Source organism: Terrapene carolina, unplaced genomic scaffold (assembly GCF_002925995.2).
Source record: "Terrapene carolina triunguis isolate 2854851 unplaced genomic scaffold, T_m_triunguis-2.0 Scaffold33723, whole genome shotgun sequence".
Taxonomy (NCBI): Eukaryota; Metazoa; Chordata; order Testudines; family Emydidae; genus Terrapene; species Terrapene triunguis.
The window spans coordinates 5,304,892-5,330,139 of record NW_020698074.1 but is presented as its reverse complement, the minus strand read 5'-3'; the positions used below and the strand labels follow the sequence as shown (position 1 = coordinate 5,330,139).

Sequence of the window (25,248 nt, the reverse complement as noted above, 5' to 3'; positions counted from 1 at the left end):
ATTCGTGCTTGCTACGACTTGGCCGGTGTCGCCACGCCACGCCTCACCGCCCACTCCACGAGGGCTCAAGCCTCCTCGACCGCTTTCTTGGCCCAGGTTTCAATCCATGAGATCTGTAGAGCGGCGGTTTGGTCATCCGTTCATACCTTTGCCGCTTACTACACGTTAGTACAGCAGTCTAGAGACGATGCTGCATTTGGCTCAGCGGTTCTGCACTCAGCAATGTCTCACTCCGACCCCACCGCCTAGGTAAGGCTTGGGCGTCACCTAATTGGAATCGATATGAGCAAGCACTCGAAGAAGAAAAAACGGTTACTCACCTTTGTAACTGTTCTTCGAGATGTGTTGCTCATATCCATTCCAAACCCGCCCTCCTTCCCCACTGTCGGAGTAGCTGGCAAGAAGGAACTGAGGGGGCGCTGGGTCGGCTAGGGTATATATCCAGCGCCATGAAGGCGCCACTCCAGGGGGCTCCACAGCCAACCCACCGGGCGTTGCTAGGGTAAAAATTCTCCGACGATCGTGCATGCGGCATGCACACACCTAATTGGAATGGATATGAGCAACACATCTCGAAGAACAACAGTTACAAAGGTGAGTAACCGTTTTTTGCTTTAACTATACATTGCTCATCTGCATTATCCAGTTTTGAGCATAAGAACTATGATCCTGATCCATCAGATTGCATATATTGCTTCTCTGGTTGTTTTCAGATTGACTAATTGAATAATTTAGCTATTTGCATATCAATTTGAGGTCCAAATACTACTCTCTCTAATGTTCTGGATAAGGGAGAAGTTGAAATAGTCAAAATTTTATCCACTCATCAATTTAATTTGAAACCAGTGTTGCAACATGTGGGGGGAAAGCATTATGGCAAACTTTCCATTTTTATAGTTAGTATGCATAAAATGTTAACTTTTGCAGAGTAAGTATAAAACCTTTCATTAATTAAAAGGTCCAAGGTACTTGCATATTCCATTTATTGTATTTACACATTCAGGATAGGGTACTGGGGCTTAGTACTTAAGTCTGACACATGGAGTCTAGCTTCTTCCTAGATCATTTTTCTCATGCATCAAGAGGAGGAAAAATCTTTGATAATTTAACCCTTAGAACATTACCTAATTTGAAGGTGGGTGGCACCTGGAATATGTGGGCCAGATTCTCTGTTCCTGGCCTAGCTTCTTTGCGCTGTTCCTGTGACACAAAGGGGGCTGCACATCTGATACATGTAGGGGACTCCACAGATGGCATTAAATCTGGTATTGACAGAAAAGATTATGGATAACATGCCTTACACTGACTGGAATGGCCCTAGGAGCTCTTGCATCCAGCATAGATTAGAGCAGACATGAGGTTGCCCTAGCTTACACAAAGGGGATGAGAAGACCTCTCACTACCTCCAGGACCAAGGAAGTGTAAAAGTGGCTTTCATTCTGCCCCATTGTGTTCTCAGCCAAGAATAGCTCAGACAGACTCAAGAATTGGGCTGTATATGTATAAAAAGGACCGGAAGGAATAACTGCTTTTTGGGCTGACTAGGATTAGAGGGGAGTCAGGACTAAGTGATTGTCCAGACTTGTCTAGAATAAGGTTCTGGGAGGATTTGATATCTGTGGGATGGATGTCAGGATTAAGCAGTTATGCAAGTGGTAAGGGTGAAAACAGCTTACAAAGATTTAGGAACGTAAATCAGAACAGCAAGGGATCTGGATCATCTAATCTAGTCCCCAAGACAAGCCAGTAAGAGGGAGATTGTCAGTGAAGATAAAACCTCAAAGGTGGCGGGGGTTTTACAGTGAGATAACTAATGCATGATAGTTATCTTGCTGTAAACTCCTAAGCAGAAACAAGACAGTTGTTGTTTTTGCTGTGAAATAGCTAGGCGAGGTCAGCACTATAACCCCATCCATGGTTGACCTCATCTAGGTTGCCTCATGGTAAAACTACAATCCTTGTCGCCACTAAGAGTTTTACAGCATGATAGCTAACACACACAAGTTATCCTTGCAGTAAAACCACCTTTTTTTGTCTGAGAATACACAGCCTGAGACTTGGCATCTGTGGAATGGGATTAGTTCTGCAGCTGGCTGTTTTTCTTTCAGGCCATCACATGGATGATTATACCCTTCATTATCAAACAGCACAGTTTGCTCAGTGCAGCATCTTGCGGGGCGGAACACATTGATGATAAAGCTGATGTTGTTTGTGTGTGTTTGCTCTCTAAATTAGGAGGAATTACTCCATCCTAAATGGAACTTGAAAAATTAGCAGAAAACATTCTGACGGACTTGAAAATTAAGAAAATGTTCCTTGCAAACATTTAAAGATTTATTTGGCGGAGCATGTTTGTGAACCATGTACCACATGAGAATCATCCTAATCTAGTCACAACTTCATATAAAAGGAGATGCTTTTGTTGCATTTTATGCATGTTCAATCACTTTGGGTTGTGCATATGTACAAAATACTGTTAATTTTATCAAGTTTTTATAGAACCGTTATGGGACTGTGGTTTTTCTTCACCTGAAAAGCAGCAAACTAACTAAGGAGTTTAAATGTTCTAACACATTCTCACTTAAACTGAGATTGCCATGTACTGTTAGTATATCTGCCAAAAAGCTGCCAACTGCTAAAACACATCAGCAGTCAAATTAATGGGTCAGCATCATATTATATTTATATAAAATGACATTTTAATTTTTAGAGACTAGTAGGATTATAAATGTCCATAAAATGGTTTTGTGGTATTCTGGCTTCTACAAATTGGGCTACTTTTGCTCTCTGTTGTAACCATGGGCCCCTCAGAGCCCTAAGAAAGTGACATAAGTTATGACCATCTAAATGTGGTTATAAAGTTTTTTTTTCATCCTTCCAAATAGAAGTTTTTAATATTAAAACAATCATCCCAAGCACATATAACAAGCTCCTTATGCTACATCCATTCATCAGACTGCAGGTTGCTCCCTTTGGGTTATGTAGTGGTCTGATTAATGCCCAGATTTGTAGAGAAGCACTCAGGAGGAGAGAAGAAACAAGAAGCGTTGACGGCCCTTCTACCCCTGTGCTGCAACCACGCTGGGGCTAGGTACACTGTGTACAATGAATGCTCCAGACTAGTGTCTGGCTCTTCTGGGAGAAACAGTGGAGTGTATGTTGTATCCTGCAGAAGGATGGTGCTGTGGCCATGTTCCCTCTCTGCTGCCAGAGGCACTGTATTAAATAAAAATTAAAATACTGTTATCTCATATGGCACATGTTTAATTGATATTGCTGGCTTATTGGGAGGTCTTAATTGGAAATTAAATAATTTAGCCTAACAGTGATTGGTAATTCCTGCTGCTTTAATAGTACAGTAGTTACATAAATTCTGATTAACGGGAATGCATTTAGCTAGTGCCAAGCAGTTAAACTGTGTGTAACCAGGTGTCATAAGCATAAAGTGTAAACCCTTGCTTTTTTAATTCACAAATTGCCAATAAAAATTAAGGGATATGTTTTGTGGGTACGTGGCGGGTTAGGTCAAGTGTGGCTGGGATAGGTTGTCCTTGATCAAGCCAAACAGTAGAGCAGTAAAAACAGAATTACAATTTCTCTCCACAGTACTCATTTTACTGACGTGCACACTTCAAAGTCTGCTTCAAACCACTTGCACTATTATTCAAACAAAGCCTATCTCTTTCAGTGTAGGAGAGGGAAAGAGTAGATGTGATGTAACAGTAAAGTTCTACCATTAACTTTTGCCTTTCTGATTTGCTTGTAGGTTCTTAAAAAAAGTTGACTTATCCTGTATCTTTTTATGAAATACATTTAACATGACCAGAAATATACTGAACTGTCCATTTGACAAGAATATAAAATACTATATATGTGAGATTTAGAAGTTGACATTGCTGAATGAATCTTAACTGCTGCATTCCCTGACTTTATTTTCACTGCAAATTTAAGGTTGCATTAATGCATAGTGTCTTATTTTATAGTATAAGAAAAGTAGGAGCAATTTACTACAATGGAGTCAACTTAAGTGAATATTTAAGGTCTTAATCCTACTCTCACTGAAGTTAATGGCAGAATTTCCATTGATGTCAATAGAAGCAGGACTGGGCCCTAAAAGAACAACTTTTGATTGATTGTAATATGTGTGACAGGTTTCTACTGGAGAAATTAAAATCATAAGCCATGAATATTGTGTAATACTGTAGGTATCTGGGAATTAACTGGCTTTTATATTTCAGTTGTTTGGATGGCTCTTTGGCAAAATTCAGCCCAAAACATTGGTCTTTGCTATTTTAGCAATAATGGCAATAGAGGGATCAGCAAACCTTCAGAATCAGTGGAACATCATGGGAGAATTTAGCAATTTGCCACAGGAAGAACTTTTAGAATGGATAAAATCCAGTACCAGACAAGGTAAACTATTTAGTTGTGTGTGATGATGTCCTTATTTGAGCTGTAACTGAAGCAATTTTTAGCAATAATCTGTCAAAATACAGTCCATCAGGAGCAGTTAAACCTTATTAGATGCTGGAATTGAATCAAGATTAAGCCAATTAAAATGCTAACTGCATTTTTCAAAATACTATTGTGCTATTACACATATGGTTTTTGACACACATTAAATTAAACACTTTTTTTTAAACTAACATATTTGGAATACTGGGATACGTTCCTTGTATGTCACTTAGATTTAAGTGAGAATCCTCTGTTCTGCAAGTGGCAGACATGTATTCCACTCAGGTGTGCACGTACCCAGTGCACCAAAGCCAGAGAATTTTTCCTAGAGGTAACTGTAGGTGCTGCACTTGTGTCCTCTGGCCCCTTAGTTCCTTCTCAGGCTATTTAAAGGCGGCGCCACCCTGACCCCCATCAGTTCCTTCTCGCCATGCATGGCTAGAGTTGGAGCAATCAGTGTGATAGTTTACTTCAAGCTTCTTTATCTCAGTCTTTCTGGGATTTTATTGTTGATATCCAGCTGCAATCAGTTAACACCTCACTGCATGGATGCCGCATGATTAGATCAGGAGGAGCACTGTTCCACAGCTGTTCAACAGGTTCAGCTTAGTAGTAGATAGTCCTTTACTAGTAGAAAGTCCACTTACATATTTGGCTAAGTGGAAATGTATTTCAACTTAGTTCTTGGCCACAGGGAGTTCAATTGAGGCAAGCCTGTATTCAGGACGTTTTGGAGTTCCTATTATACCTTCAGTCCTCTGGCCTGTCTATCAGTTCGTTGAGGGTCCTCTTAACAGCAATTTCTGCATTTCATTCTCTGGTCCAAGGGAAATCCGTTTTTTCAAATGCCATTGTAGCCAGATTCATGAAAGGGGTCACTTGTGTCTTTCCATTGGTAAAGGAAGTGATTCATCAATGGGACCTTAGCAGTATGTTGGCTGCCCTCCATGGGTTTTCCATTTGAGCCCCAGGCAACTTGTTCTTTGTCTTTTCTATGCCAAAAGACAGTGTTTCATGTGGCCATGACTACTTCAACGAGGTCCCAAGTGACAGTTGCATTTCTCCGTGATATTTTAATACTGGACATTTGCAGGGCTGCTATTTGGTCTTCCATCCATAACTTTAAAAAGCATCATGATATTATGCAGATTTTGGGAAGGCAGTCGTGCAGTTGCTCTTAGAATAGACTGTGAGCCACATGTCCTGATACTGCTTGTCAGTCACCTAAGTGAAATACATGTCTGCACCCACTCAAAGAAGAAAGGACAGTTATTTTACATATACTGTTACTGTTCTTTGAGATGTGGGTGCAGATGTGTATTCTATGACATACCCTCTGGCCCCTCTACATAGAAGTCTCAATTCTTGATGTTTGGTGTGAAGGGACTGAGAGGGAGGTTGGGGCAGCACTGCCCTTAAATAGCCTGGGGAGGGACTAAGGAGCTAGAGGATGTGTGCGCCGCCTCTACGGGTACTTCTAGGCAAAGTTCTCTGACTTGGTGTACTGGGTGCACGTCTGTACCAACATCTCAAAGAACAACAGTTACAGTACAAGTTAGTAACCATCTTGTATGCCTTTTTTCTTGAAGACAATCACATTTTGGCTAAAATCTTAATATAATTCTATTCAGAAGAAAAAAATTCCCAAAGGAAAGTTCAATATTTGTCTCAAAAGTTTTTCCTGAAATATGATGAACGTATTTTTTTGAAAATGCTTGTGTTCTTAAGTGCAACAGCGTTCACATACTTGGGTGTCATTCACACAGTTGGATCCATGTTTGTGGACCTTTGCATGTATACAGTGCTCAGCTGACTGAAGCAACATGATCTAGTGGATAAAGTACTGAGCTGGGACTGAGGAGACCTTCATATCAGTCCTAGCTCTGTCAGTGACCTGCTGCATGACGTTGTACAAGTCACTTGGTTCTGTTTCCCCTCTGTATTAGATTTATAAGCTCTTCTGGACAGAGGCTGTGTTTTACTATAATTTTGTACAGACCCTAATATTGTAGGGCTCCAAACTTGTTTGGGAACCCTAGACACTGCTGTAGTATCACTAATGGACTTAAATGGACTCGACATAAATTGTAGGGTTCCATCCGCATGGATCCATATGCAGGACTGGGGCCTTGCTCTTCATTTCATCAGTAGAGCACGCCCTATTCATTCTTGGGCATGTTCCTGTTCGTTCCTCTCCTTTTGTTCAAAGGAGACAGATAAATCAGAAAATGAGCTGCTTCTCCATAAATGGATAGTTGTAAACATGAAAGTATCTGCCTGCACTAAGGACATGTATCACAGTCAGGTGGTACATACTTGGGTGTACATGCATCAGAAATCAAGTAAAAAAATGAAACTGGCATGAATGTGTCAATATACAGATTCATGACCAAAAAAATTAATAAAATTATATTATGTCCACAAATTTAATAGTTTATTTCCTTAAGACTGATACAGTAGTCAATACTTTCCAAAGTGACCAGTGATTTTTACATGCCTCCTTTTGGGTGCTCAAATTGAGATGCTTTAAAAAGTCTGTTTCCCCCCCCCCCCCCCCCCCAGGGCGCTTATCATCCCAAATAAATCGTTAGTTTTGAAAATGCTTGGCCTTTGTCTTTTGAGCATCTCTTCACAGGCTATTTGAACCAAGCTTTCAGAGCAATTAAATTTAAGGATTTTTTTTAAGTGCAACATTCTCTCCTTCCTTACATTTATTCTGTTGTATTGTCCTACAGCTATGCTGGTTTTACTATCTGAAACTGAAAATCTCGTCTCCCCTTTTTTATTTTAAATAAGTCTTTCATTATATATTTCAGATGCTGTTTTTGCAGGAGCGATGCCTACAATGGCAAGTGTCAAGTTGTCTGCCCTTCGACCTATTGTCAATCATCCCCATTATGAAGATGCAGGGCTGAGGTAAATTTCGAAGTTCAGTTTTATTCCTCTAACATTAACTATTTTAGCCTTGTGATGTACATTAGTAATGATCGTCATGTTGTCTAGTACAATTTTTTTAAAATCCATGAGGTCCTAGGTCATATTTTTATTTGACTAATCAACATTGTTTTAAAATAGTCATCAACAAGTTGAAGGACAATAGTCCATTGTGGGATAGAAGTAGTAGAGACATGGTAATGGTTCAGACTTAAGGCTGGTTTACACTAAAACGTTAGGTCGACTCAGCTTTGTCGCTCAGGGGGTATGAAAAATCCACACCACTGTGTGGCGTAGTTAAACCAACCTAGCGCCGGGTGTAGACAGCTCTAGATCAACAGAAGAATTCTTCCGTTGACTGAGTTACCGCCCGTTGGGAAGGTGGATTACCTACACCAATGGGAGAAGCCTGCCCGTCAACATAGGTAGTCTCTCCACTGAAGTGCTAGAGTAATGCAGCTGCACTTGTGCCACTGTAGCATTTAAAGTATAAATATAGCCTTAGTAATCAAAAATATTGTGTAATTATGAAGTCTGAAGCAACATCCTCCTACTAAATCTACCTCTTGTTGCTCTGTTTTCCCATGGCCCAGTGAACAGACCAGTTCTCAAGACTGCAGCTATAATTACTTAGATATTACTGTAATCAAAGGTTGTGTTTTCTTGAAATATTAAATCATATTATTTAAATATTGATTATTAAGTTAGGAACTTCTTTTATTAAGACTGATTGAAATTCAAATTTTGCACAGACTTTTTTGTGAGTTCATTTCATATGGCATTTGACGGCTTAATTTGTTTTCCTTGCAATTTTCAGAACCTGAACTTTTTGTGTAAATTGGCTTCTGAAATTCATTTATTTAAAAAGTTTAACATCTTGCATCTTATCCACAAGTATCATTGCAACAGTCTTTGGCAACTCGAGTTTGTGGAAAGAGGGTAGGGGAAGGGGAGCACACAGATATTGCCACATGTTTATAGTATGTTTATATTCAGATGTAAGACCCAACTACAATCATGTTGCTCTCTGTCTCCAGACAATCCCCTTCAACTGTACTTGGTATCAGAGCCTTAATATTTTGGGACAAGTCTGCAAAACAGCTATTTGCCTTACTTCCCCATCCCACAATCATATGAGCACTAGACTGACAGGATTTTGTGGAGAATATTCTAAATGATTCACTGCATGTCTTCAGACTTTCACTAACCTTCTCTTTTACAGGACAAATAGAATTCTGTTAAGGTTATTATATGATTATGTACATTACTCCAGTGCATTGACAGTAGATCATAATGCCAGGCTTTCCTTTTTGGTGATTCTGCTCACCCTTTCTTGTCTTTAAACTAAAATCATGTTCTGTTCAGTCTAGTGGGAAATGGAAAGAAACAAGTTCTGTCTCAAAGTCTCTTTTTACAAATCTAAGGAAGCTCACTTTCCTGGGAGGGCAAACAGGGGTCCACGCAGGACATTCATCTTGTTTCTCATTAAACCAGAAGAAACTTAACCCACTTCAGTCAAAATCTCTGGAATGAATCTGAGTGAAGTTAGAACAAAATGGCTGGAACTGAATCATCTACAATATAAATGTGTCCTAAAGGCCAATTCAGTAGAAAGTCGTTGCTTCTCTCCCACAAGTGATACACAGTCGGTATGAAATAATAAGCTGCAGTGTTTCCTGGTGCCTTGTCTAAAATAGGAGGGCAAATAACTTAAGAAATGTAAAACCCAAGTATTCTAACATAAATATAATTTTATTACATGCTTTTCTTACAGAGCGGTCTGCCTTTTTTATACAATCCCCCTTGTTATAGTATCTCAGTCTGGCTATTTTAGCCATCCTAAATAATTTGGTTCTCCCCACCCTCCCATTCTATTTGCTAACAACTTTTATGGATTTTTTCTTTTCAAAGGGCCAGAACTAAAATAGTGTATTCCATGTATAGTCGAAAACCAGCAAAAGAAGTGAAAAAAGAATTGTTAAGACTAGGAGTGAATTATTACATCTTAGAAGAGTCGTGGTGCATAAGAAGAACTAAGTGAGTATTAGTATTCAGTATCAATATTCTGTCCAAAGTATAGCTGAGGATATACTGGATCTTGTCTTTGGATTGTGGAGGTTGATGGGAGAATTATGGTAACCCTGTCATTAGAACTTGCAGATTTATTTCACATTTAGCACAAGTTCTTAAACTGTATGAATTGAATTAATACAGACAGAGCCAGGCTCTCTATCCACACAAACAGATTTGAGATGTGTGAATAGAAAAACAGACTTTACAACTCTGAGAACTTTCGCAGTCACTGAGCCTCTTTACTTCGGGGTATGTTGTTCAAACACCCACAGGTACATGAACATTAGATATTAGCTAATTTGTGTTAGATATGCAGTTTGAATTTACATTTATCCTTAACCATAATTAAGTACCAGAACCAAATTTGGGCCCAGATCCTTCAAATACACAAGTAACTCTACACACAGTAGTTCTGTTGACTTTATTCATATGTGTAAAGTAAAGCTTGTGTGTGAACATGTTAGGATTATAACCTTAAACATAATTGTAGAACACAACTAAAGTTAATGCAGAGCAAGCAGATCACTATGCTGTGAAGGCAGTTGCAGATGTGTATGTATAATGAGGTCCAAAGGTGTTGAATTTTTTCTGCAAATTTTTTTCTGGAAATAAAATAGATGTTACAAAACCCAAACAAGAATTTTTTGACTATATACTTTTTTCTTTTATCTTGTAATATAATTTCTTCTTCGAATGCTTGCTCATGTCGATTCCATTCTAGGTATGCGCGCGGTCATCTGAGATATTTGCCTTAGCGGTATCCGTAGGGTCGTCTGTGGCGCCCTCTGGAGTGCCGCGCTCATATGTCGGTATAATAGGCACCGCCAACCCTACGCCCTCTCAGTTCTTCTTACCGCTCGTGGTGGTTAGTCAGAGTGCCTTTTCCTTGCCTAGCAAGAGCTATCTGTTTCGTTTCTGCTGTCTTCAAGCCTTAGGGCATTGTAAACAGTTTGTTTATAGCTGTTAGTGTTTAAGTGGTTGTTAAGTAGCGTAGTTAGAAGTTAGAGTCCCAACACGGACTTCACCCCAGGTGGAGCATGCCCCGCTGTCCAGGTTTTATGCCCTGCTCTGACTGCAACAGGTTTATGCCTGTTAGTGACCCCCCCATAGCAGCTGCCTGAAGTGCTTGGGGGAATTGCATGTGAAAGACAAGTGTTGCATCTGTAAGAACTTTCAACCAAGGACCCAGAAAGAGCGTGACATTCGTTTGAGGGCCCTCCTTATGGAAGCTGCTCTCCACCCGGCTTCCGAGCCTTCCCAGCCAGACTCTACCCCTAGCATTTCGGCCTTGGTGCGTAATGCACCCCTGGCACCGCTCTCCGGCACTGGTGCCCAAAAAGAAGTCCAAGAAAGACGGCTCCCCGGCACTGAGCAAGAAAGGCCTGGGGTATCGGGCAAAGGACCCAGTTTGGGCCACCCGCCCACACCAGAGCCACATGGATATGCCTCCCCAATGGGGGTCCCTAGCCCCTCAACAGATCCACTACCAACTCCTGGGAGCGGTTGGGGACGCAGGCTTATGGCAGGGCTGACACCTTCCAAGGCTCTCCCGGCGCCTAGAGCATAGAGGCCTCTACCAGCATCGCCGGTGCCATGTGCGTCTCAGGAAGCGGTAAAGGCTCCCTACAAGGTCAAGCCAGCCATCAAGCCCCTCCAGAGGGCAAGTGAGCATCGCCAATCCCCAGAACCAAGACAACCCTCTCCGTCTCTGCGCCGCAGATCTCCGGCTTCACAACCCAGGTCCTCCGCAAGTTGCCCTAGATCACTTGCACCACGATTGCGGTCTTTGCCCTCTCAATGCAGATAGCCTAGGGAGAGGTGCCTGTCACCCTCCCGCTGGTCATCTTCTCAGCACAGATCCCCATCCCCCGCAGCTTGGGAACAGTCTCTGTTGCGGTACCAGTCCTCTCACTGCCGGTCCTCCTATTCAAAACGCCGGTCTCCAGTGACAACAGTTAGCCACCAGATGCAGGCATCGACAGCACCACCATAATCACCGGAAGGGGAGTCCTCTGGCACAGAGAGGGAATTCAGCCCCTCGCCGAGGCATCACTGGCGCGGTTGGGCACCCGAGCTGCATCAATCTCTGTGATGCCATCTTGGCAACACAGCCAGTGGCCAGCACAGTGGCCCTACTGGAGTGCGTGGGGCATGCCTGTGATGCTGATGCCCCCTTTGCATCATTCATTGGCTGCCTCCTCAGAGCAACAGCTGGCGGCACCAGGCTCAGTGCACAAAGTGCACTCGGAGGTCGGGGTAGAGGAGTGAGTGCCCACCCCAAAACCCTCTTCCCCCACAGGGTATGATGCCCTGGGGCCTCCCCCGATGGTCCAGTTATTATCCTCATTCCCGGATGAGGTGGGGGGGGGGGGTCTTGAGTGCCAGCCTGCCGGATGACTTCAAAGAGCACCAGGCCCTGCTTCAACGGGTGGCCCAAGATCTTGGGCCTGGAGGTAGAGGAGATGACTGAACAGGCGGACATCCTGTTCAGTATGCTCTCGGCATCTAGCCATGCCCTTGTTGCACTACCAGTGCACAATGGGGTCTTAAAAAAATCCAAGGTCCTCTGGCAAACCTTGTCGTCCATCCTTCCCACCTCCAAGAGGGCTGAGAAAAAGTACTTCGTGCCAGCCATGGGGTTCGAGTACTTGTATACCCATCTGCCTCCAGGCTCGCTGGTCGTCTCAGCAGCCAATGAGAAGGGCAAACGTGTACACCAGTTCGACCCCAAAAATAGAGAGGCCAAGAGGCTAGAGCTTTTTGGAAGGAAGATTTATTCAACGGCCAACCTTCAGTTCCGGGTGGTGAACCACCAGACTCTTTTCAGCAGATACAGCTTCAACTTATGGGAGACTCTCCATAAGTTCAAGGAGTCCCTGCCCCAGGACTTGGCCCAGGAGTTTGGTACCCTGGGAGCGGAGGGTCCTGCAGCAGCGAGGTGCTCCCTTCAAATGGTGTGGAATGTGGCCAATTCAGCAGCTAGAGTGTTGGGATCGATGGTGGTCATGAGGCGTAGCTCCTGGCTTCAGACTGCTGGCCCATCCTAGGAAATGCAGGCCTCAATTCATGATCTCCCATTTGATGGGAATGGTCTCTTTGCGGAGCAGACTGATGCAAGGCTGCATGGGCCACCCTTTGCTCGCTGTGTCTGCATACGCTGCAAGCAGCGAAGAAGCAGTTTCGGCCGCCACCACTGCCAAGGCCTTGGCGGCCTCAACAGGGGTCTGCAAGGAGAAGGGATAGAGACATGAGCTTTAGTCGTCACCGCCTTTCCTCCTCCTGCTCACCCAAGCAACCCAGCCCGGCAAAGCATCCTGGGGGCCAGAAGTGCTCATTTTGAAGGTGCACTCGAGAGTGACGCCCCCGTTAACTCCCCAGATCCAAGTCGTTCTTTCCTCAATCGTCTTCGTCCCTACCGTTCGACCTGGTCATGGGTCACCTCAAACCGCTAGGTGCTAGAGATAGTATCTCCGGGCTACACCCTGCAATTCTCGGCTCTCCTTCCCTCCCACCCCACCCATTCCCCATCCCTCTTCAGGGACCCGTCTCACAAGCAACTCCTCGTTCAAGAGGTCAAGAACCTCTTGCACCTGGGGGCGGTGGAGGAGGTCCCTTGGGACATAAAAGGAAAAGGTTTCTACTCCCTCTACTTCCTAATCCTGAAAGCATATGGAACTTCAGACTTATTCTGGACCTGCGACACTTCAACAAGTCAGGGAGCTCAGAGCGGTTTGCCTGGCCTGTCAGGCTTTCTTGCCCCACCTGAAGGCAAGGTGATGCAGGTCCCGCTGAACAATATTGCTGCGATGTATTACATCAACAGGCAGGGTGGAGCCATGTCGTTGGCCCTTTGCCAAGAAGCTCTCCACCTTTGGAACTTCTGTGTGCGGCATGCCATTCATTTGGTAGCCGCGCATCTGCCCAGGACCAGGAATGTGTTAGCAGATCACCTCAGCAGGACCTTCTCATCTTGCCATGAGTGGTTTCTCCAGCTGGAGGAGGTCAGTATGATCTTCTGGGGACTTCCCAGGTGGACTTGTTCCCATCCTGTCAGAACAGGAAATGCCACGTGTTCTGTTCAATCTGGGGTATGGACAGGGACTCCCTGTCAGATGCCTTTCTGCTCCCATGGTCAGGGGCCCTGAGTATGCCTTCCCGCCAGTGCTGTTGATCCACAGAATCCTTGTGAAGATCAAACAGGACAGGGCAAAGGTTATCCTGATAGCCCCCACGTGGCCTGGATAGAACTGGTTCGGCACGCTGCTGGATCTTTCGGTAGCTGTCCTGCTGCAGCTACTTCTCTGGCCGGACCTGCTGTCTCAGACACATGGCAGTCTTCTGCACCCAAACCTGGTGGTGTTGCACTTGACAGCATGGCTGAACGTTGAAGAACGGGAATGCTCGGCCTGGATTCAGCGGATCTTGTTGGGTAGCAAAAAACCCTCCACCAAAGCAACTTACCTGGCCAAGTGGAAAAGGTTCATGTGCTGGGCCTCGTAATGATGTATCCAGGCTTCGCTGGATTATCTTCCGCACCTCAAGCTCCAAGGATTGTCCCTGTCATCAATCAGGGTCCACCTGGCCGCTATTTCGGCCTTCCACCCTCTGCTTCAGGGCAGGTCGGTCTTCGTTCAAAACATGACCGCCTGGTTTTTGAAAGCTCTGGAGCATCTCTACCCTCACGCCTGGGGTCCTGTCCCTCCTTGGGACTTGAATTTTGTGCTGTCACTGCTCATGGGGCCTCCCTTCGAGCCTCTGGCTTCCTGCTCTCCTCTTTTCTCCTGGAAGGTTTCATTCCTGGTTGTGATAACGTCTGCCCGCAGGGTGTCTGAGATCAAGGCGCTTACTTCAGAGGTGTCCTAAACGGTATTCTACAAAGATAAGGTCCAGTTGCGGCCGCACCCAGCATCCCTACCCAACGTAGTTTCCGAAATTCATACCGGCCAGGACATATACATACCTGCCTTCTTCCTGAAGCCTTATAAATTGGAAGAGGAATGCAGGTTGCACACCTTGGATGTCAGGAGGGCACTGGCCTTCTACATCGACAGGACAAAGCCGTTTCGCAAGTCAACACAGTTCATTGCGGTGGCAGACAGGATGAAAGGTCGTCCAGTATCTGCTCAGAGGATTTCATTCTGGATCACGGCCTGTATCCGCTACAGCTATGAGCTAGCGAAAGTGCCTCTACCGGCAATCGTGACAGCACACTCGACTAGAGTGCAAGTGACATCAGCGGCCTTCCGGGCACAGGTGCCAATCCAAGAGATCTGTAGGGCCGCTACCTGGTCATCTGTCCACAGGTTCACGTCTCATTATGCACTTACCCAGCAAGCTTGAGAGGATACTGGCTTTGGCAGAGCAGTGTTGCAAGCTGCAAGACCAAGAACTCCGAGCCCACTTCCACGGATACTGCTTGTGAGTCACCTTGAATGGAATCGACATGAGCAAGCACTCGAAGAAGAAAAACGGTTACCTACCTTTCGTAACTGTTGTTCTTCTAGATGTGTTGCTCATGTCCATTCCATTACCCGCCCCTCTGTCGGAGTTGCTGACAAGAAGGAACTGAGAGGACATAGGGACGGCGGCACCTAATATACCAACATGTGAGCATGGCACTCGAGGGCGCCACAGCCAACCCTATGAATACTGCTAAGGGAAAAATCACCGACCACGCACGTGGGTGCGCACACACCTAGAATCGAATGGACGTGACCAACATATCTCAAAGAACAACAGTTATGAAAGGTAGGTAACCATTTTTTTCACTTATTCTCCAATCTGACCTGTATTTCCAGTGTAAAGACAAGTGAAAAAAACCTTTAAAGAAAATCTAAGTGCTTTCCGTAATTCATCATAAAGAAGCAAGAGTTCAGAAACCCTTTTTTCCCCTTTGTAGGTCAGTCATTTTTAACCCTTAGTTTATAAAACAAACTTGCCATGTTTCTTTGATTACATTTCCTTACCTGTCCTTCTTTATTTTTGTTTACTTATTCAAATATTTTCTAGGCCCGGTTGCAGTATGCCTGAAATTTGGGATGTGGAAGAACCTGCCAATGCTGGCAAAATTCCTTTATGTAACCTTATGAGTAAGGATCCCAGGCCATATTTCAACACAGTATTCCAGAACAGTATTTACAGAGTCTTGAAGGTTACAAGGGAATAACACTTCAGTGCAAAGAACTGTCAAACTTTTTCAACTTTTTAACTGCTAACCATATAAAAATTCTAAATCAGAAACACCTTTTATACTAAACTTAAAATGAGGAAATGTATATTTTTAATTTTTTGTCATTTTAAAGGAATTCTGATTATAGAAGTACCTTAACCTGACAGTTTGGATTTCTATTTCAGGGTCAGTCTCTTGAGGTTTGCTATGCAAATGATTATATGTTTGCACACTCTTTAATAAATGCTGATCCAAACAAAAGTTAAGTGGCTGTAGAAAGTAACAACAGTTCTCAAAACCAATCAGATTGTGAAACAATGCTGTCAGTCTGCCTTAGCAAAGCAAGATTATTTAAACCATTGGTGCTAGTAATTAGGAACTAATGGATGGTGCTGTAGCATCTAGCAGCAGACTTCTTAAATCACCATCACAGTATAATGACCACTCCCCGTATTCCTCTTTGGATAACGTGATACTGATCACACATTTCTGAAGAAGTCACACAATTTCTTTAGCCATATCTGTGTGAAGAATGGTTTTAAGAGAAACTGAAGAAGGGTTGCTGATAGTTTTGGATCACTTTAAAAACATGTCAGGCCTTTGTCTTTTTAAATGGAAATAGTTTTTAAACAATCTTGAAACTGCACATTTTAGATGATGTGTACTTTGCATGTGCTTGGAACCTTAACTTCAATATTAATTTTAAAAAATAATTAAACCAATGAGAGGAATATTTGCAACTGAGCAGTAGCTTAGCCTCTGATTGCCCAAGGATTTTAAACATTCTAGAACATTCAAAACAACCAGACATGCACATGTGAAGTTTAAGAAGGGAAAAAATATTTTATTCAGGCAAAATCTGTCATTTATCCTTGTTGTTGTGTAGCTTTAGTAAGGTAATAGAAAAACTCTGCACTGCCTTAACAGTGCTAGAGCTACATCTTAGTTCTGTAGGAAATGCTGCATCTAGTTCATATCACATTTTCTTTCCCCATCTATTAAAGCCCGTTTAAAGATTCTGTTGTACATTGGACATCTAGCTTTATTTAACTAATCCTGGTTTTTAAAAATCGTTTTTAAAAGTATCCAAATAATACTGAAGAAAAACCTTGTAACAAAATTAACCTGACTGTACTATGATTATAGTCAAAAGTTTGTGTAAATTTAATCACTAAACCAAATGTTAGATATACTCTCCTTGAATTGTCTGACCATGTAGAGTGCAATTATCCTTCCTGCTTTGAAGTTTTTTCTTATTTCTATCACCGTAATGTGGCCATTGTGGATGATACAGGACTTAATTTCACAGAGGAATTCATTTCCCAGTGTACTAGAGCAAGGATACCGTACAGGCTATTAACAAACAAGATGTTATAAATTCTATATGTTACAGCCACTTGAAAACATCACAAGTAATCTAGATTTGTAACTTTTGAGACTATATAAATGTTAATTGTTCAATCAGCAGCCTAATGACATGACAGTGGTCTAGGTGGCTGTACTGGATATTCAGCCTTGACTGCATCTAGCAGTAATAGATGCTGTAGAAATAAACCTCTTTTACAGCTGTGACAGTAGTAATAAAATGTTGAACATATGTGAAAACTGTGGAATAAAAGCTGATCAGTATTTTATGTATTTGATTTTTTTTTTAATTTGCTTTATTGGGAGGGTGCAGATAAAGGGTTGAAAATACATATTAACTTTTTAACTTTTACAAAAATACATTTTGGTAAAGTTTCTATAAGGAAACTGGATCACTAAAAAGGGCTTAGGAGAAGAGAATTTTTTTTAAATATGTTGATGAGTTTCAAGAAAGCAGTAAAAAGGATATCTTTCTATATAAACATTGTGACTAAATAGTGTTACAGCACAAAAAAGTACTGTATTTTTATGGGGTTTATGCCAATTGTTCACATGTACTTATATGTAGTTAAATAAAAAAATTCATGCAATGTGTTTTTGTATTTTTACTCACCATAAACATCATATTGTATAGAATTTATTATAATGATCATGTCAGGTACAGGTATGATGGCTACATAGATTAAAAGTCTTTGCCAAATGATATGGAACAGATCAGGAGTTTCTAATGCTTTAACAAAAATTCTGCCAACCTCCATTTTCCTTTCCTTACAAATGTCACTTAGTAATGTAGGTACAAAACATAATGAGCCTAACCCCAAAATGTTGATTGGAGTGGAAATTCATTCCTAAATTTTAAGTTTCAATTAGTCAATTTACTGAGATTTGTTCTTAATAAAAAAATTATTGTAAAAATTAGTCTTCAAAGAGGAAGCTGTAGAGAATGTCAGTGACTATATCCCCAGGCATTATTTTGAGACTGATTGAGGCACATCTTTCTTTAAAAGTGAGTAATGCATCTTGAAGGTTACACTATCTTGTCCCCTTGACCTTTCTTGAGTGGCATAGGGATTTTCTATTTCAAAGCCAAAAAAATCTTTTAATCTAATACTAACAGAATATTAGTGTAAAAAGTATAATAGGAAAATATCAGGTCAGTCTGTTGGTACAGAGAAAAAGGATGTTGAGATAAGAATCCCATAAACTGAGGACGTGTGCATTTTGGGGAACCATGTTAGAACATGGGTTGATCAGACCTGTGTTGTTGAATTCTATTAATATCTTTGGACCTGACCAGTGTTCCCTCTAATTTTTTACGTCCATGTGCGGAATGAATTTTGTTATGAGCACCAATATGGAGGTGATGTGACACATGGCTTCCATATTGGTGCACATAACAAAATTCATGTGGTGGAGGTGGGGCCGAGGGCTTTGGATTGTGGAAGGGGGCTCAGGGCTGGAGGGCAGAGGGTTACGGTGTGGGGGGATGATGGCTCTGGCTGGGGGGCAGGCTGTGGGGTGGGGATAAGGGGCTTGGGGTGCAGGAGGGGGCTCAGGGCTGGGGCAGAGGGTTGGGGTGTGGGGGGATGTGGGCCCTGGGGTGGGGCCGGGGATGAGGGATTTGGGGTGCAGGCAGCTCCGGGGGGACTCCCCCCAGCCCTCTCTTGCCACAGCAGCTTACGGCCGCGGCAGAGGTGCCTCTGCCCGGCCACGGCAGCTCCAGTGGGACTGGGCTCCAGTGGGACTGGGCTCCTCTCACTGGCAGCTCCGGCTGGGCCGGGCTGGGGGAGGGGCTCCTCTCCCCCTGCTGCGGCAAGTCCAGGGCAGGTCCGCGCTGGGAGGGGCGCCTCTCCCCGCCGCGGCAGGTCTGTGCTTTGGCCGGCGGGGAGGGGCGCCTCTCCCCGCGGCAGCCCTGAGCCCCTGCGCGGGGCTTAATAGGCAGCTGGGCAGCCATGCAGCTTAGAGGGAATTTAGGACCTGATTCTTATTTCTATTGAAGCCCCTTATACCAGTTTGGCACTGCCCAGTAGCCTCACACTGGGTATAATTTAAATCCACTCTAAGGCCCCTGGACACTGCCATAATGGTGTAAAGGAGCATCAGTGTAAATAAGAATCCGCCTGCTGGTCAGCTGAAATCTGGTATCTGAAACAAGTGTTTAGATACATTCAAATGGCAAAATTTAATCAAATGGTTTGATTACAGTATTACTAATTTAATTATTTTAATCATTAATAATCATACCTCAGTCAATGTGTGTAGCACTCTGTACAAAACAAAAGTAAAGATACCCAGTCTGATTCTCTACTGCCTTACACCTTGTGTTAATTATTTACATATGATATCTGTAAAATCTGGTTTGTTTTTTACCTTTTACTACTTTTTTGTGATTCGCTCAGCTTGATCAGTGAAATTAGATTGATCAGCTTCACTTTCTAGTTTTCAGGTTTGTGCCCTATACATGTTTTGAATTAAAAAAAACCAACAACAAACCTGTCCCTCAAAATTAAAATAACTGAAAACTTTGCATAAGGCTTTTTAATACTTTTCTTCTAAAGCTTCAAATTTGGGGTTAGTCTATTTAATAGTCCTTTCGTGGGTTGAAATACAGTTCAAGTGAAATCAATTAGTTGCCACTAGTAATCAAGGATGACTGACTAGATAGTATTACAGACTCTACTATGTTTGACTTTTATTAAAATGAAGAATATTTTTAAAAATTGTAACCATTTCATTCTGTTTACTCCCCTGAACTCCGGCCCCCTCATTTGACATGAAAAGTGAAAAGAGGCCCGAAGTTCCATTCTATTTTAAAGTCAATTTCCAGCTGGTTTCAAATCCTGGCTCTTGTGATCACTGCACAAAAATGATTTAGTCCAAACAAGAATTATGCTGTATAAATGACAACCAGGGCAATTATATGTAAGCAGGGTGTAAAATTCATGAGGTTTTTAACCACTGTTAATCCAAATTTTTTATGAATTATAGGCATGGAGATTATAGTAGTCTTTGAGGCTGATCATCTCCTTCATCAATATTTCTTAAACCTAGCATGATGTGTTCTAAATTAATGAAGTTTTTTTGTTTGGGTTTTTCTTTTTTTGTTTTGCTTTTAAATAAGATTTTTGTGGGTGGTGGCGTGAGGTATTATTGATAATGAAGGGTGGAGGATAATCAAGAATCACTTCAGAGATCTATCTGGAAGGGGAATTAAAAACTGAGTTGACACTCATGCTCCTCTCTAAGATCTTTGCAGATCTAGTGTAAGCAAAGAATCTAGTACTAGAGACTAGCTGGGTGAGTACTGTGTTCAATTCTGATACTTTATGAACACATAAGAGGTAGTACAGGGAAGAGCAACAAAAATGGTTATGGGACTGGAAAGCTTGATTTAGAAGCAAAAACTAAAAGGCCTAAGTAGAGCCGGCTTTAGAGATGACTAATAAGATTGCAGGGGCAGAGGAAGGTGTAAAGATAGAAATATTTAAATCGTGTAAATACCAAGGAAGGATCATTACTTTTATGGTGATAATCAGAGCAATGGGATAGAATGACATGGAAAATTATGCTACATTTCTTTAAAATCTCCCTGACAATGAAAGCTAGTAGCTGTGGAATAATCTTCCAAATAGTGGAGGGAGGGTCCTTCTGCATTTCATTAAAACCAAGACTGAACTAAGGACTAGGAATTATATTGCAATGAACAATGTTGCACTGGCAGAGAATGAGGCTAAATGGCCAAAAGTTCTTTTTCATCTCTATTATGGCTATTTAATAGCTTTTCTACAGTATCCTAAAACATCACAGAGGAGGTATAGACTGTACTTTGGACACCATTTTTATGTGCTATGAAATATCATTCATGGGGCAGTGTGATCAGAGAACATTTTATGACTGTAGGCAATGGTGATGGGAAATGTTAGCATCTTGCTGACTTAAGTTTGAGTACGCAGTAACTTTTGTCTCCACAAAATCATGCGATGTAGGCATGAGGGACAACTGACACTTTTGTAATGCATTAAGTGTTGTAGTTGTGTTGATCCCAGGATATTAGAGAGACAACATGGGTGAGGTAATATCTTTCTGTTGGTGAAAAAGACAAGCTTTTGAGCTTAGATAGAGCTGCTCTTCTGAATAATACCCAATACCCTGAGCGTACAAATACATGAGACCATCCCTACTCATAAGAGTTTACAGTGTAAACAGACTAAGGATGAGGGAGACAGAAGGACAGAGAGATTTAATGACTTGCCCATTTTATCTCACAAATCATTGGTGTGGTCAGATGTTGCTAGATGTTCGACTGCATGTGTGTGTGTTCTCTTTGTGTGCCGTCCCAGCTCTGCGCAGACAGCTGGCACAGCAGACCTCCAGCGAATTTCCCAATAACCACAAGATCGGTTAAGGTAGGAAAGCACCCAGCCAGGTTTATTGCTGATGAAGCACGGCCCTAGCTTCCCAGATCAATGCCTGCAGTTATATGCCCATGACAATGGATGCAGCTCTGTCAGTGGCAGGACTCTCCACTGCCCCCTAGGCTGGCCAAAGATACTCCCTCTGAGACTCCATTTCATACATCAGTACAAACAAGTTACATACTGCCCCTCTGACGTAGTTAGCTGACGGCCTCTGACATAGCCAGTTACCACCCATCACCTGGTACGTCTCTCTCCATCACAGTGTCATTCTGACCTTATCTTTAGGATGCGTCAGTGTGTTTCTGTTATCTTTAGGGAATGTGTTGGTATTGAGGTGTTCTGGTATCACCCTTCTGGAATGTGCTTAGCACCTCTTAGAAATGTGTTTCTGCAATATTAGCCCTGTTCTTGCAAGATTTTGAGAGCTTGCAAGCAGGCAGAGCCTGACTTCTGCTCATTTTGCTTTATATCAGCAAAGCGTCACTACGAATTTAGTTCAGGCCTTAGGCCTCACACCAGGCCTCTGATACAAGGCTTTATCTTTCAGGCTCTTTCTACTATACTAGAAATAGAATCCAAACCTTCCAGTCCTAGTCTAGAACTCTACCCACTAGACTATGCTGCTGGGGAGGCCCTAAATTCTATCCCTTCCTAAAGTTCCATAGGCTAGATCAGGTTCCTCTTACTCCCCCTGGTAATAGGGTTACCATCCGTCCGTATTTCCCTGGACATGTCCGGCTTTTGCGTTTCTAAATAGCCATCCAGGAGGAATTGGTAACAAGGTTAAAAGGTCCGGGATTTTTCCCCTCCCCTCCCTCTCTCCCTTCCATGAAGAGTGCGCCTGCTGATTGGGTGGCTGGGCCTGATTGAGCCGCACCCATTGGCCTCCAGCAGCCAGAGCCTTCCCCTGCTACCCCCCTGCTGCCTGCAGCGTGTTTTGCCTACACGTGGACATGGGCATGGTAAGGGGAGTCCCGGGGGGCAGTCAGGGAGCAGGGGGAGGGCTGGATGGGTCCCCGGCCTCCACCTGCCACCCGGCCTCCGCCTGCCACCCCGCCTCCGTGCCTGCCTCTCCCTTGCCTGCTTGTACTGCCAGAGCCAGCAGCAACTGCTGTCTGCTGCCCCCGGGTCCTAGTGCCCCCCATCCACTAATGGCAAGACAGGCTGCCCTTACCCTGCCCTTCCACCCTAGCCCCGAGCCTCTCCAACGCCCCAAACCCCTCAGCCCCAGCCCTCATCCCCCAGCACCCTAATCCTCTGCCCCAGCCCTGAGCCTCCTCCTGCATCATGAACCCCTCATCCCCCCACACCCTAATCCTCTGCCCCAGCCCTGAGCCCTCATCCCCCCGCACCCTAATCCTCTGCCCCAGCCCTGAGCCCCCTCCTGTAACATGAACCCCTCAGCCCCAACCCTCATCCCCCTGCACCCGAGCCCCCTCCTGCATCATGAACCCCTCATCCTCAGCCCCAACCCTCATCCCCCTACACCCTAATCCTCTGCTCCATCCCTGAGCCCCCTCCTGCATCATGAACCCCTCATCCTCAGACCCAACCCTCATCCCCCCACACCCTAATCCTCTGCCCCAGCCCTGAGCTCCCTCCTGCATCATGAACCGCTTATCCTCAGCCCCACAGCCCTCACCCTTGCACCCCCTCCTATCCCCAAATTCCCTCCCAAACCCCCTCCCCTTCCCACACACCCCCTCCTGCCCTCAAACTCCCTCCCAAAGCCTGCACCCCCTCCCTTTGCACTACCTCCCACCCCAAACTCCATCCCAAAGCCTGCACCCCTCACCCCCTCCTGCACACCCACCCCCTGCCCCAGCCCAGAGCCTGCACCCAGCACCCAAACTCTATCCCAGAGCCTGCACCCCTCCTGCACCCTAATCCCCAGCCCAGGACCTGCACCCCAGACCTCCTCCCCCCACCCAACCCCCCTCCCAGAGCCTTAGGCAGGTGGGGGGGGCGGGTTCTGGGCACCACCAAAATTTCTACAACCCTGCCACCCATGCGAGTGGATACGGGTCGGGGCAGTCAGGGGACAGGTAGGGTCCTAGGGGGGCAGTTAGGGTGGGGGGTTCTCAGCAGGGGGCAGTCAGGGGACAAGAAGCAGGGGGGGGTTGGGGGTTCTGAGGGGGTCAGTCAGGGGGTGGGAAGTGGGAGGGAGTGGATGGGGGTGGGGCTAGGGTGGGGCTCTCACTCCCCCCCCAGTGTCCTCTTTTTTGATTGTGGAAATATGGTAACCCTACCTGGTAAACTCAACAGGAGGAAAACTGGTTCTGCTTATGGAGTGTCCTCCAGATCTTATGCTAGAGAGCAGGAAACTTCCATTTGTCAGAAATAAACCACTAACTTGGCCCCCTGAACCTCAAAGATTCCTCCTTGCCCCTTTGCCCACTTGAGATCTATAGGAGATTTGGACATCTGTGCCAACTCTGAAACCACCTGTAACAGTCTGATCTGTTCTTCACGTTATTTTTTTCTGTAGTCTACGTTGATTCAGCTACACTTTGATTTATATCATGGCTATTGTGTTTGATATACAGACTATTCATGTTATATTGTTCAAAGCCTGGCGTGTTATGTTTAATAGGACACATGCTCACTGTATTTGATCAAATAGAAGTATACTTCTCGGCTCCTTGAAAATGAAAGGCTTACATGTAAGATTGGGGTTTTTTTTGTATGTTTTAATACCAAAATATCAAAGTTGAATTTTGTTTCTGGTTGAAAAACTCTTGCTGATCCAGCTCTGTTCTCTCCCTGGGGAAAAAAAAAAAAGATGGAACATTATATTGAGTAATTCTGAAAGAAAAAACCTTATATCAAAATAATTCTCAAAATACATCTGCCACTTTCAAAGACTTCATCTTCCCTCTGAACAAATTGGCATCTGTTTCAAAACCAGCATTTTGTGTTTTAATTATAGATAAGATTCAAGAAATGTGCAAAACAGACAGACCAGCTGCTTGAGTGGGTTCACAATTTAGCAGTTAAGCAGCTCTGTTACCTTCTATTAAAATATGTCTCTCTGCCAAGAGCTCCTCTGCTGAGTAACAAGTAGAAAAATATGCTGCAGAAATTGTGGCTGATTTTATATATGATTTAAAAAGAGAGAGTGGCTAAAGCGTGGAGACTGGCTAACCTGCCTCTGAGCTGTTGAAGTCAGAAGAAACCTGCTCCTAGAGCCTAACCAAAGCCTACTGAAGTCTATAAAAAGGCTATCGTGGATTTTAATGAGTTTTGGATTAGCCCTCTAGTGCTGCTGCTGTCGCTTTTGAGCTTCTTGACCTCACTGACCAGCCATTGTCTGGCAGTTCCCTCTCCTTTTGCTGTTTATGAGACTAGAGGTGATTAGATTAATGGATACATTTCTGCAACTATGGAACTGTTGGTCTAAAGTTTCAGTAATACCTTTTCCTGCAAGATACTCTTCAAGATAATTGAAGCAAGATTTTGTCCTTTTAAATCTAATCTGTAGGTTACTGCTCAATTGAGGTACAAGGGAGATAATATTGAAAAAAAAAATAAAAAATAAAGAGGGGAAATCTAGCTTTGGTCACCATACACGTTTTCACCATTAAAAGTCTGCTAGACCCCTATATTTCACCAGCTGAGCATGTGCACAGCAGCTTGAGTTCTGATACCATCCAGCAATGTGGTGCCTAACTGATGCCCAAACCTCAGCAGGATTCACAAACTAGTGTTCCCCCACCTACCTTATCTTCAGGGCCAAGCCCAATGGATGCACTCAAAACAAAACAGGTGGTAGTAGTTCATTTTCATCCTAGTGGTTAGAGCACTCCCCAAAACATGGGACACCCAGGTTTAATT

General features: G+C 43.7%; 1 protein-coding gene across 1 annotated transcript in view; it reads left to right on the top strand.

Annotated features, from left to right (window-relative positions):
• Positions 1-16,229, top strand: part of LOC112111148 (probable C-mannosyltransferase DPY19L1) — a 100,995-nt gene extending 84,766 nt beyond the window's left edge. The window contains exons 20-23 of the mRNA XM_026663520.1: positions 4,239-4,413; positions 7,272-7,371; positions 9,301-9,426; positions 15,472-16,229. Coding sequence (XP_026519305.1) covers positions 4,239-4,413; positions 7,272-7,371; positions 9,301-9,426; positions 15,472-15,628 — 558 coding nt within the window. The 3' untranslated portion in view covers positions 15,629-16,229. The remainder of the gene's footprint in view (positions 1-4,238; positions 4,414-7,271; positions 7,372-9,300; positions 9,427-15,471) is intronic.
• Positions 16,230-25,248: the final 9,019 nt, after the last annotated feature.